The following is a 12277-nucleotide window of genomic DNA, read 5'->3' as shown; positions in this document are numbered from 1 at the left end:
CACTGTGTTTTGCATTGTTAGCAATATATCAGAAGAATTTATTTTGAAAGTAATATAATTTAGTTGTTAAACCCTAATAGAGGTTTTGAATTTGAGAAAAATAGTAGTTGTTTTTACATACACATGAATTTGATGGAACAAATTATATCACTTGATTTTAAAACATTTTGAAGATAAAGGGAGGGAGCAGCAAATCGTTCGATCGTTAGCATGTACATGTACAGTATACAGGGAAATTTTCGCCCCCGTTTTATTTTCGCCCCTTTCGCCCTACCCTTATTTGGGCGAATTCAAAGAATGCAGTAATATTTCTTAAACAAAACTATGGGCGAATTTAAAACGGGGCAAAATTGTTTGTAAGTGTAAAAGGGCGAAAGTAAGACGGGGCGAAAATAACCCTTTATACAGTATGTTACTGGTAATTAGGTATGGATTTACTAAATATATGAGACCAACTTATCTAGTGAATGTAAGGTTTATGCTGCCAGTCTGAGAAAAAAATCAGGAAATCCTAGAAGATTTTTTTTTAAATTGATCACTTATCTGTGAAGTAAAGTACGTTATATACACTTTCATTGCTGCATTCAAGACTGATAAATTGGATTTTTTTTGTTGCTTTGCTGTTCATGAGAAGACGATTTTCCCATTGTATTTCGTCATTGCTCTTTTGCGGCCCAATAATTTTTCCCGGGGGGGGGGGGTGTCATGATTTAAGTAAAGAGTAACTGAGGGTGCTTCCAAATAAATATGACTAATTATGACCATGGTTTTTTGCTGGGTTTTTTTTTTAAGCTTTTGTAGAGATTTTTTCCTATATAATTTTGTGTATTTTTTTTTTTTTTTTTTTTTTTTTTTTTTGCCCTACCGCAAACGATCTTGTTAGACTTCCTGTCGATAATATTCAATTTTTAGCTCAATGAGGCCAAAAGTTAATTAGTTTTTCTTTAAAACTTAAACCAATTTCTGAAAAAAACAGTAAGACATTTAACTCTGGACACGACATAGTCCAGACTTTTTACTACCGTTTCTCATTGTGATATCAAAAATATTTTTATATCACTTGGTGGGATTTCTTAGCAGTATCCCAGGGACTTATGTTGATCTCACAAACATCTCAACTTCGAAAGACATGGAGTCCTAAAACTCAGAATCCCATGGAAGAATGGTGGGATTTTCAATCCCACCAACTCTTCCACCATTCTCCCATGGGAGAATAAATGTCAGATGGGATTTTTTCTCCCACAATTTGTTCAAATGGGATAAATCCCACGGATATTGACAATCAATCAATTTCTCCCATACGTTGTGAAACATAAAATGTATCCCGCACAGTATGACAATGACAAATTTCTCATCATATATATAGAAAATATACCAACTACAACAATGTGTTTGAGAAAATAATTCATTGTCAATATCCGTAGGATTTATCCAATTTGAACAATTTCATGGGAGAAAAAATCCCCTAGGAGAAAATATCCCATCTGACATTTTTTTCTCCCATGGAAAAACGTGGGATAGTTGGTGGGACTGAAAATCCCACCATTCTCCCATGGGATTCTGAGTTTTAGGACTTCATATCTTTAGAAGTTGAGATGTTTGTGAGATCTACATAAGTCCCTGGAATACTGCTAAGAAATCCCACCAAGTGATCTATAAAAATATTTGGATATCATATTTAGAAATGGTAGTAAAAAGTCTGGACTATATCGTGTCCAGAGTTAAATGTACTGTTAAAACCTTTTGTATTTGCGATTTCTATTGATCAAGAAAAAATGGAAAGTTTAACGAAAACTACTCACAACGTATAAATAGAAAGGTGACATTCATATTTATTCGCATTAAGCACTGTTATGCATGTCTGCCATGTCAGGTACTTTTTCCTTTCTAAGAGTAAATACAGTGTATTAGCAATTGTAGAATAGGATAAAAAACATTGTAGGCCTAATCTATGGAACGCCGTAACTGCCTTATGTGGAAAACTTTCATTATATGCTGGTACTTTATCATTATATGATGGTATTTTATCATTATATGATGGTATTTTGTCATTATATGATGGTATTTTATCATTATATGATGGTACTTTGTCATTATATGCTGGTATTTTATCATTATATGATTGTATTTTGTCATTATATGATGGTACTTTGTCATTATATGATGGTATTTTATCATTATACTACTTTTCATTATACTACTTTTTAATATGAATCAACTGTGTGTTAGATTATAGAAAACGCTACAGTATCATCCTTGAATAAACTTTATTCGGTTTATGTCTCATAATTATATACATAGTACATGCATTACATGTTTTACAATTTATTAAATGTTAAAATACAAGAAAACAAACATAAAATTCTGTTTTAAAACTGGTCCACGTATACAAAACATAATTTGTAATAAGAAATGCCCGATATCTAGACATGGTTTCACCAGCCGTCAAAGAGGAACTTAAACATTTCTGGTACGTTTTCCTTGTGGAAATCGTCACTGCACATAGATTGGTAACATTTCATGTAACCCTCAGTCAACTCTCGAAATTTGACGAACATATCCATAATTTTACTAAGTCGCCGTACAGAATCATGTTTGTGACGATGCTCTAATAAACAAAGCAATATGGCGACCATTTCATTCTGAATTTCCTCCACACGATCAGCGCTTAATAATGAACACCGATCTGGAAAAGAATTAAAAGGATAAAATAATTAATCCCTCGTCTGAATGTTTTTAAAATTTTCTCTTGATTTTCTAACTGAAAATTTTTCTATGTTTTTTTTTTTAAATTCGTTATGCCACATTTAATATAAGTCTTTAACTTCAGTATTACTCAATCATAAACTTAAGATTAAATAATTTTAAGAGAGTAAAGAGCATTTTCATCATGTTTATTTCAGTGCAATTCCCTACAAAAAGCAACTATACTTGATTCATTGTTAAATGATTTAAGGAATCACTGTCTAGTTGGTAGATTATGCCAGGGCATCAGGATAGATGGAAACGTAGAACATTTTGCATAAATTATCCCAACATTTCCAACTATCGTTCATGTCCTTGGCATACCCTATTAACTACATGTTTTTGTAGACAGTGATTCCTTATATTTTCATTTCATTGTAAAATAAAACTTTAAATTTATAATTTAAAAATATGTTGTCCGATTAACTTTAAATACACGAGGCCTCCGGTATCAATTTCAATAGTCGCCCATCGACGTCAGACACAAAGACAGACGCACGAAACTTACATGCGTATTGAGTTAGACACAAAGACAGACGCGTGAGATTTTCCTAAGGCCTTCTTAGCTCCTGTACATTCGCTTGGCGAGATTTACATTCCGGTAGAACGATCAAGAAATCAACTAATCTAACATGCAGACCTAAAATCCTTTAATAGGAAGAGATACTTCATGTAAGAAAACATGCACCTACATGTAGAAACAATGCATGTCGAGAAAATTCAAATATCTCTAACGCCATGAAAAGATAAACACAGACGCGTGTATCTATTTTTATTATCAAAGAAATCGAACACCGCTTACAAAATTAGGGCAAGGAATGTGCTTGGTCTACTTGTGCCAAAGTCATTCATCAAACAAAAAACCAAGAAGCTCAGGCATTTCTCGCTTGATCAACTTGTCTTTACAAATCGTCTTGAACTGTAGGAAGTAATTTTCTGTCAGGCTGCGCAGGCCTGTCAACATGCTAATAATACGAGAAAAGGCCATCATGAATTCGTCTCCATGGTGATCCTCTAGTAGGTAGTGAAGCATGCGCACCAAATTATCCTGAATTTTCTCTATGAATGATGGCTGCTCTAACCTACAGCGGTCTGTAAAATGAGGATAAAATAGAAAAGGTGTGAGAGGAAAACGGGATATGTGTGGAAAGGGTACTTTTGTTTTCCATTTTAGCAAGAAGTCAAACTTCAGAAGAAGAAAAAACGAATGAGGAAGAATTATTGAATTTTCATGGGACTAAAATTTTTGATCTTGTTTCTGAAAGAATTTTTATGTTAACAGATGCTCTTTAACATCAAGTCAGTTTTGTGCACAATGTAAGAGCAGGTGGTCAAGATTTTAAGCATACAATCAGAAAGACATGCAGAGAGTTGAAGCACTGTGCATGGGGTTTATCAAAATGCTTTACCTTAAAGCATTGTTCTTTCTTGGATATATAGCTTGTAGAACTTGAATAATAGAGTGGAAAGGGAAGAGGAATGCTGCAGACCCTTACCTCTAAAAGTCAAGGCCACAGCAAGCGTAACGGCTAGTTCTTTGTTAGTCAGTTCTAGTTTCTTGATAGTCCGCGTAAATTCAAGCCATGATTTCATCATTTCTCTTGGTACGTATATACACGCTTCATTAAGATGGAAAACTTCCCCGGCGTACGTCTGTATCATCTCAAGGTCAGGGTTCAGGGACCGATATTCCAGGAGCATGAAAAACTCGAACCTAGAAGCTGCAAATCAGTAAGAAATAAGGTAAATTATTTTTGCCCATTTGTCACTCTTCTGTTCTGGTGCTTTTGCATTGCAGTATTCGCAAATTACATCGTCGTTAAGTTGCTTGAGGACGGTCTAATTAACAACTTACCTTTCAGCAATGTAGCCTGGTCTTGTGCTGGAAGATCAGAAAACGATGGAATGGCATGAGAAAAGTTAACATATTTCTTGATCATTTTTTCTAATGTTCCTTTGTTGAGTTGTAAATGTTGCTTTCTTCCATCCACGTCAAGTTGTGTCTTTTCATATACTGCATTGTACTCTTCGGGAGATAAAGCGTTTAAAGGACCAAACACTTGGGCTTTCATTTGATACTTGTCCTGCAAGAAGCAATAAACAACTGTTCTGAAATCAATGAATGTCCATGAGTTACATGTATACTACTCAGTACGTTAAAGAAGATTTCCAAAGGTCAAGAACATTCTTTGAAAAATACCTACATATCCGTCTTTCAGGATGGTGTAAATTTCTTCATCTGTAAACTGACTAGAGTGAGGCAGCATGTCATTTAATGCTCCCGCTAAATTATCGATAACATCGTCATATAAATGTGGGTGAAAAATTTCTACTTCTGTTGTTGCAATAGGACAAAGATCAGAGTCTAACAGAAGTATGTTTTCAGTGTTTGGTATTTCCATCTCCTCACTAAAGAAACAGTCTGGATTCAGAAGATCTGTTAATTCATCCGACACATTGTGAGCGGAAAAGTTAGAGAAATCTAAGAGTCGGTCTGCAAGAGATCGGTCATCAGAGATGTCGGACAGTGCCTGCTGTCTATTGCAGTCAGGGGAAATTGGAACTTGCATACAGGAAGACTGGGATTCTTCGATTGCAAATCTCTGGTTTCTTTCTGCGTTTTTCTGAGATACAGCTGCACTAACAATGTCGAAGGCTCTTTGGTCAAACTGCAATTCTGGGTTCTGTAGACGTTTAACTTCCATGATGGCTTTAGTTCTTTCTGTGAGGGTGTATCTACCTTGTCGAATACCTGTTGAAATTTTTCATAAAGTTCATAAGATGATTATAATCAATTAGAAACTCAGAAATAGCAATGAAATAATGTATCACTGGACAATATAAATCAGATTTGCTTTTAAACAAAACAAACTAATGACCAAAACAGTTGAACAAAACATTGTTGAATGATAAATGTTTTTGACTCCTTGTACCTTCTTTCGACATTCCTAGATCCAAGCACTTTTTCATCCTACAGGCTGAACAGTTGCCCCGGTGACGATCCGTTATTTCACAATGTCCGCCATGGCTGCACTTATAGGGCTCTTTGCGAAGAAGGTACCGTCTGAAGAAACCCTGTGAAGCAATTAAACTCAGTTTAAAATTGAAATGGATGCAATGTACAATCCTGAGTAAAAATTCTACATCAGAGCACCTACATGTATATTCAGAGAAGTAATTGTTAATAATTGTTTATCATTGCAGAAACGAGTTGAAATTTAAAGACTGCTATCCAAACTTTTAGTTTAGCTATAATTTTACTCTTTTTCAGTCTATATTCAATACTGGTTTTGTATGCTCATTCCTCTTTTTCACTTCTTAATTCCATTTTTTTTTGTTTGCTCATTTGAAATTTAAGAAAGGTATCAGTACCTTGCAAGCCTCACAGCTGTTTACCCCGTAATGAATCCCCGACGCCTTCGCCCCACAGACTCGACAAGGTGGAAGCTGAAGTGGGGTGCCCTTAGGAATATAGGGGTAATCCGATTTCTTCTTCTTTGATGGAGTATACGATTGTTCGTAATGGCCTGTGTCAAAATCGAAGTCGGTCCCAACACTTATGTCACGTGTACTCATGGCTGCAGTGCGTTCGATTGACTTTTTCAACTAAAAGTTAGACCATTCAATCGATGGATTTCCAGAACCTGTAGAGAAGATAAAGATAGTTCTTCAGAAGAAAATAAATCTTTTGGAACTGTATACCGACTGCATTTAATGTTTATATATGTTCTAAATGTAAAATGACTACAAATTCTTCCACTACAACATACTAGGTTAATGCATTCAAGAGACATGTATTTATCTACGAATTTATTTATCTACAAATCTCATTGTAAGTTAACTAGACATGCAGTGCTGCCTTGCTGTTCCCTTTGCGAAAAGGTGGACTGTTTTTATCTATCTTAATAGATAACGAGAAACCTTGATACCTTTTGTAGGCTTTGTTTTTCTAAAATTAAACCAGGTTTGAAATATCAGAAGGCTCGAAAAAAAGAAAAATATAGCACAACTAAACACTTTCCAATATGTTTGGAAGATAATTAAATTGAAGTCCTCGGATTTTGAATATTTTGCAACATATCTATATATTTTGAAAAAGCAATTTGTTCCAACATTTAAATCAATATGAATGATTTAATGCAGAAATACAGTATAGTATTGCTTCAATTTTAGTAATGTATTTTGAAAACGTGTCAAATTAAAATACCTTGATTTGTGACATTAACCTATGAGAGATTACGTTGCCCTATATTTTCTTCACCTCACATTTAAGTCTTTGGCACTTTATGTACTGCAACAGTTTTTCATATGATCAAATATTAATGATTAGTTTTAGGCTTATTTTATGTTTAATATTATTTGAACATTTTCATGAGATAGAAACTCTGTAATTTCAGGTAACCATTCTGTAACTTATATATTGTGTTATATAAGTTATATATCTTATTGCGTTATGAAACGTTAAATCAATTCTTACAACTTTTTATGCTATACTTTTTTGGAGTGTCATAGAAAATATAACAAGACTGCGATCATAGGGAGAGAATTATCCATCTAATTTGGAGTCAGATACTCCAGTGTTACAACATTATGACATGCATGTAATGTTGACCCGGAATTAACGATCTCTCTCCATGTTTGCACTGTCAGAAATAGCCCAAAATAGTGCAAAATGTGAATAGGAAAAGACGGAAATGGAATTTTTATCTTATCACATGATTCTGTAACTATATTGAGAATGTTAAGTGTGTGAAGGGTCAATATAATGACTGAAAGTTTAGACGATTTATAAATTTCAAAAACTGCTGCAAGACTTTTCAATAACATGTAATGGATAATATATTGATTCAAAATTTTGAAAAATGCACAAAAGCGCCAATTAAATTGACTTTTAAGAGGTAAACCATTTTTTACATGAACATGAATTGGAAAATATTTTGCAAATCGATTTCAGGGCAACCTGACAGTGGACTTTGTACCACAGCGAGTGAATAAATAGAACATAAAGTGCAAAATAAAATTGAAGAAAAAGATATGAAAAATAAAAGCATAAAATCATGCAATAAACTGTAAATGCTACATTTAAATTAAAAACTTACCTATTTTCACCTGCCCAGGTAAATAGTCTCTGTCCTAGGTTCTCACCCTTTTCCGTCAGATTGCCTGACCTAGAAATAGCGAGGCCAAGATAATGAAAACATTGTTTAATTCACTGTCATCTAAAAGTACTGCTAGTTTATGCATGAGCATGCATTTCCAATTGAAGAAATTCAAAATCTAGAACAATGAGTTTGAACCATTCAAATAAAGCAAAATTTCATGTTTACTAAAAATCTTCATGAAATGAAGTATGAATGCATTTACCTGAGATGGATTTGTGTAACCTGGGACAAACATTGAGTAGAGTTAAACCTTCAGTGTTTGTCTTAGGCTGATCCAGATTACGTTGATAATACAGGTACTAAGTTCATCAGCGTTGTCTTTAGATAGGCAACACAAGTATTCTTACGGTGAAGATGGAGATAATTTCCACTTTACATCTTAACAAAATAACGCTTTTTTGATTTAATTAAAATCATATGATAATTATAAACAGTTTCATTTTCATTTCATTTTAATTAGACATATACATACGGTAAAATAAATTAAGACTGCGTATTTAGGTTTGAATAAAGTGGTAAATTCCAAATATAATTTGTCACATATCAAGCATACAAATCATAAGTAACATGTACTTTATGGTTTCATACTTTTTGCATGACTTTTTGCTTTGTTCAGACTCATATGCTTTCAGTCAGTACATTATCTAATAATAACATTATATTAGACGCAGTTAACACACTTTTATAAACAGAATTGAAGTAAATGTACATGTTTAGGTTGAAAAGAAACACCACTGGAAGACATTTTTATTGGTCATCAACAAAAATACTTTGTTAGAAATCATTCTGATTTTACACGAAATTTCTTTGAAGCTGTCGTTGAAAGTATGTTGGAGCTCCTCGTTCTTTGGAGACCTGCATGAGGCCTTTTTCACAAAAATACGATATGTACAAACACAAAAATATTCGTATTCCTCAACATGCTCAAAAAGTATCTAAACTGTTGAAAGCTATTAAAAAAATATATCTTAAATATATTAAGTAACTCAGTCTCAGTAAAAATATTTAAGAAAAATATATTTATTAAACAAAAATTTATTGAAATGTCAAATTTTCGTCTTAGTCGTCAGGGATGTTAAAGCATATGTCACATGTACAGTCTTCGGATTCCCAGGTTTGGTAAACAACCAATACTACATATAAACAAAAAATTGAAAGAATGTATAAGAGAAATATCCGTGAAGATTCCTTTTCCGATCCCTTGTCATAAAAAGAAGAAAACACTTGGTGTGGTCTTCAACATTTAGATAATATCGACGACGTATTGTCAATTAGCAATATTTATTTCCATTCTTATGTCGAAAATGATATTTCCCAATGAGGCTGATATAAAAGATACACCACAGAGTCTGACAAGTTTATATATGTTTCATATTAAGAATTTATTTTTTCCGAAAAAGACATTAATGGTTATATAATATTTAAGGAATCACTGTCTAGTTAGTGTAGGTCCCTGGCATACTATACTTACAAGACAGTGATTCCTTATATTTCCATTTCATTGTGAAATAAAATTGTAGATTTAGACTTTAAAAATGTAGACTAATAGATTTAAATTACACGAGGACTTCCATGCCAATTTCAATAGTCCTCGCCCACTGACGTCAAACACAAAGGCAGCCGCACGAGATTTACATGCATATTTGGCCTCCTTAGCGTCAGACACAGAGACAGATGCGCACGAGATTTGCATGCATATTAGGCCTCCTTAGCTCCTGACCTATCGATCTGCCTAATTTACACTCCGGCAGAATTATCAAGAAATAAACCCCCCTAACTTTCAAAGAGTTATCACAGAGAAAAAAAATTAGAAATGGAAATAAATAACTATCAAGCATTATGATAAACATGATGACTTTAACTTTTCAATCGTCAACTTTCCTTACTTATGCAGCAAGATAATTCATTAACTGAATACGGGGTTTATATCTCACATTTGATACGAAACCAAGAGTATGCTCTACGTATAAACAATTTCTAAAACGAGGTAAATTATTGACAGACAAATAGCTGAATCAAGAATATCAGCAGTCTTGTTTAAAGTCATCATTTCTTAAGTTCTATGGTAGATTCACTGACCTAGTCAGCAAATATAAATTATCATTGAGTCAAATGCTGACGGACGTTTTTCTTGCTAACATTGTTGTTAAGCCTTATATACACACCGAATTGTCGACGGGTTTTCCCCGTATTTCAAGATAATGAGAAGGAGCACACAGCGCGGGTATGATCGGTCGGCAGGGGATTCAATTCTCCATGGCACCTGATCCCACCTCTGATGTTTTAGAGGCCTGTGTTTGCTCTGTTCCAATTTTGTATTGTTTAATTGACCTTTGCGCTTGAATGCTGTTCGTTATTCCCTCATATTTCATTGTAAGATTTTTTGTGAAAAAGACCGCAAGTTTTTCAACAAACTGTTTCAATTCCGCAGGGCCCTTATTATGTTCCCTTTTGAGTCGATCTGTTGTCTTGTTCTTATTAAGCAGAACTTCTTTAAATTCAAACTTCTTCATGAGAAGAAAAAAAGAAACACTTGCTATGGCCTTCTATTCGACTTATAGATACAGTAAAATTTGTCTAATCCGGACTCTGAGTACTCCGGACTTTTGTCCATTCCGTCCGTAAATTTTAGTCCCATGCACTTCTTTAACAAATTCATTTCAAAAAATTCTGTGTAGTCCGGATACTGTCTATTCTGTATTCCGAACGGCCATACTGGTCCCAACTGATCATAATTAACGGTAATTATTCCCTCTAATCCGGCCACACCTGGGTTACTTCAAAGCAATTAACACCTTTCGTGGGGAATGTGATAATCTGTGTTTACATTAGCATGATTATTAGTGCCATGAGACGAACTCGGTGAAATGCGGCGGTGACACAGTCCACTTGAAAAATATATTATATGATTAAATTACAAGTAAAAAAAATTAACTTTGTTTTAACTCCTTTTACCACATTATAACATAAACACAAAAATATATGTACGCGCGATTTACAAATCAAAATATAAATCGGGATCGAAAATCGAACGCATTTCAAAATGGCGCCATAACACTGTTGAGGAAGACGTAATTTTTTTTACATAAAATTAAAAGTTCAATCTAATAATTAGCACATCGTAAATAATTGTGCATTACTGTTAATACATTGAATGAGGTCACAGACGAGCGAAACCCGGTCCGCTTGATACATAGTAGGCCTATATTATGCATGCCTGTATATTTTGATTGAGGTAACATTTCACCCGACTTTCAAACTTCGTGAACAAATAAGAAAATACAGTAAGTCATGTGAGACTATCTTATAATTTCTACACTCCAAAATAGTAATTGATTTCATCATTTAATTTTATTTATAATATGTATATGATGTACTTGTAAATAAACAACGAAAATTTTCGAAATTTATATTTTCCTGCATTTTTCCTGCACTCCGGATTCTGTCTAATCCGGCCAAATTTTATGGAACCGGCGGTAGCCGGATTGGACAAATTATACTGTATATCGACGAAGCTTTATCAAATAAAAAAAGAAATCAAATAGTATACTCAACAAATTACAGTGAAACAAAAGACTTGAAATAAAAGACACTACAGAGTCTGTCACACCTGCTTCATATTTAGATGTTTTACTGATAAAGAGGATAAAGGACTTTCAACAACTAAATTGTATTACAAACGAGATAAATTTAGCTTTTCTATCCAGTCTTATTCTTTTTTTAGTTATATTCCACTGTCACCTGGTTATGATATTTATGTTTTCCACTTATTCGCTTCTCAAGAGCTTGCTCTGATTACGACCAAGCCAGGCCGGCTACTCACTCATAAGTTGATGTTACAGGGATTACAACTGCCTGAACAAAATTTAATAAATTTTTTAGATATTAAAAGCAAATTAAATTAAATTCATTTGTATTTATCTGATTATAATCTTAACATTTTTCGAACTAATTGATAATTTTAAATTGAAGTAGATGTACCCCCACAGAAAAAAAACCTCAATCTCCTAGAAATACCATTCCAAAAAAATACTTGTCATTACTACTGACTTGTAATATCAGTATTTAATATCATTCTCATATAATAATATATACCTTTTTATAAGTTTGATCAACCTGTATTTCACAACGCAGTATGTCTATTATTTAAATATTGGTTCCTTAAGGTCAGCTGTTCATATTAGTAAGTATAAACTACCAAGAGTACAAACAAGGCATTGGCCGGACTTGCTCATCACGAGGCGGAAGTTATATACACAGTTCCAATGTAATATACATGTGTTGTTCACATCGTATATATCAATGGTCTAACGAGAAATGATTGTGAGAATTGTTTGTCGATTACCATCAGTACAGTACATATTGTTGTT

At 33.6% G+C, this 12277-nt stretch overlaps 1 protein-coding gene across 2 annotated transcripts; it reads right to left on the bottom strand.

Annotated features, from left to right (window-relative positions):
* Positions 1–2261: 2261 nt before the first annotated feature.
* Positions 2262–8251, bottom strand: LOC134277307 (vitamin D3 receptor-like). Of its 2 annotated transcripts, XM_062759628.1 has the most exons (9): positions 8110–8251; positions 7845–7913; positions 6118–6389; positions 5679–5820; positions 4950–5497; positions 4601–4829; positions 4242–4466; positions 3548–3837; positions 2598–2686 (listed from the first exon to the last, which is right to left on the bottom strand). In XM_062759628.1, the coding sequence occupies exons 3-8, from the start codon at positions 6319–6321 to the stop codon at positions 3590–3592; spliced, it is 1596 nt and encodes a 531-aa protein (XP_062615612.1). In that variant the 5' UTR covers positions 6322–6389; positions 7845–7913; positions 8110–8251; the 3' UTR covers positions 2598–2686; positions 3548–3589. The 2 variants fall into 2 exon arrangements, with proteins under 2 accessions (XP_062615611.1, XP_062615612.1); XM_062759627.1 differs by lacking the exon at positions 3548–3837 and having other exon boundaries at positions 2262–2686; positions 8110–8249.
* Positions 8252–12277: the final 4026 nt, after the last annotated feature.

This window comes from Saccostrea cucullata, unplaced genomic scaffold (genome assembly GCF_032062105.1).
Source record: "Saccostrea cucullata isolate Sc308-1 unplaced genomic scaffold, CSIRO_AGI_Scuc_v1 ctg200, whole genome shotgun sequence".
Lineage (NCBI taxonomy): Eukaryota > Metazoa > Mollusca > Bivalvia > Ostreida > Ostreidae > Saccostrea > Saccostrea cuccullata.
The sequence above is the reverse complement of the archived record's forward strand: the minus strand, read 5'-3'. Positions and strand labels throughout refer to the sequence as shown.

What these genes read in the sequence shown, in the direction of transcription:
- LOC134277307 (XM_062759627.1), bottom strand. Translation starts at nt 6,321, where the DNA reads ATGAGTACACGTGACATAAGTGTTGGGACCGACTTCGATTTTGACACA. An exon ending in CCATCCTGAAAGACGGATAT is followed by an intron (nt 4,830 to 4,949) that starts GTAGGTATTTTT and finishes TGCTTCTTGCAG; the next exon opens with GACAAGTATCAAATGAAAGC. An exon ending in CCAGGCTACATTGCTGAAAG is followed by an intron (nt 4,467 to 4,600) that starts GTAAGTTGTTAA and finishes ACTGATTTGCAG; the next exon opens with CTTCTAGGTTCGAGTTTTTC.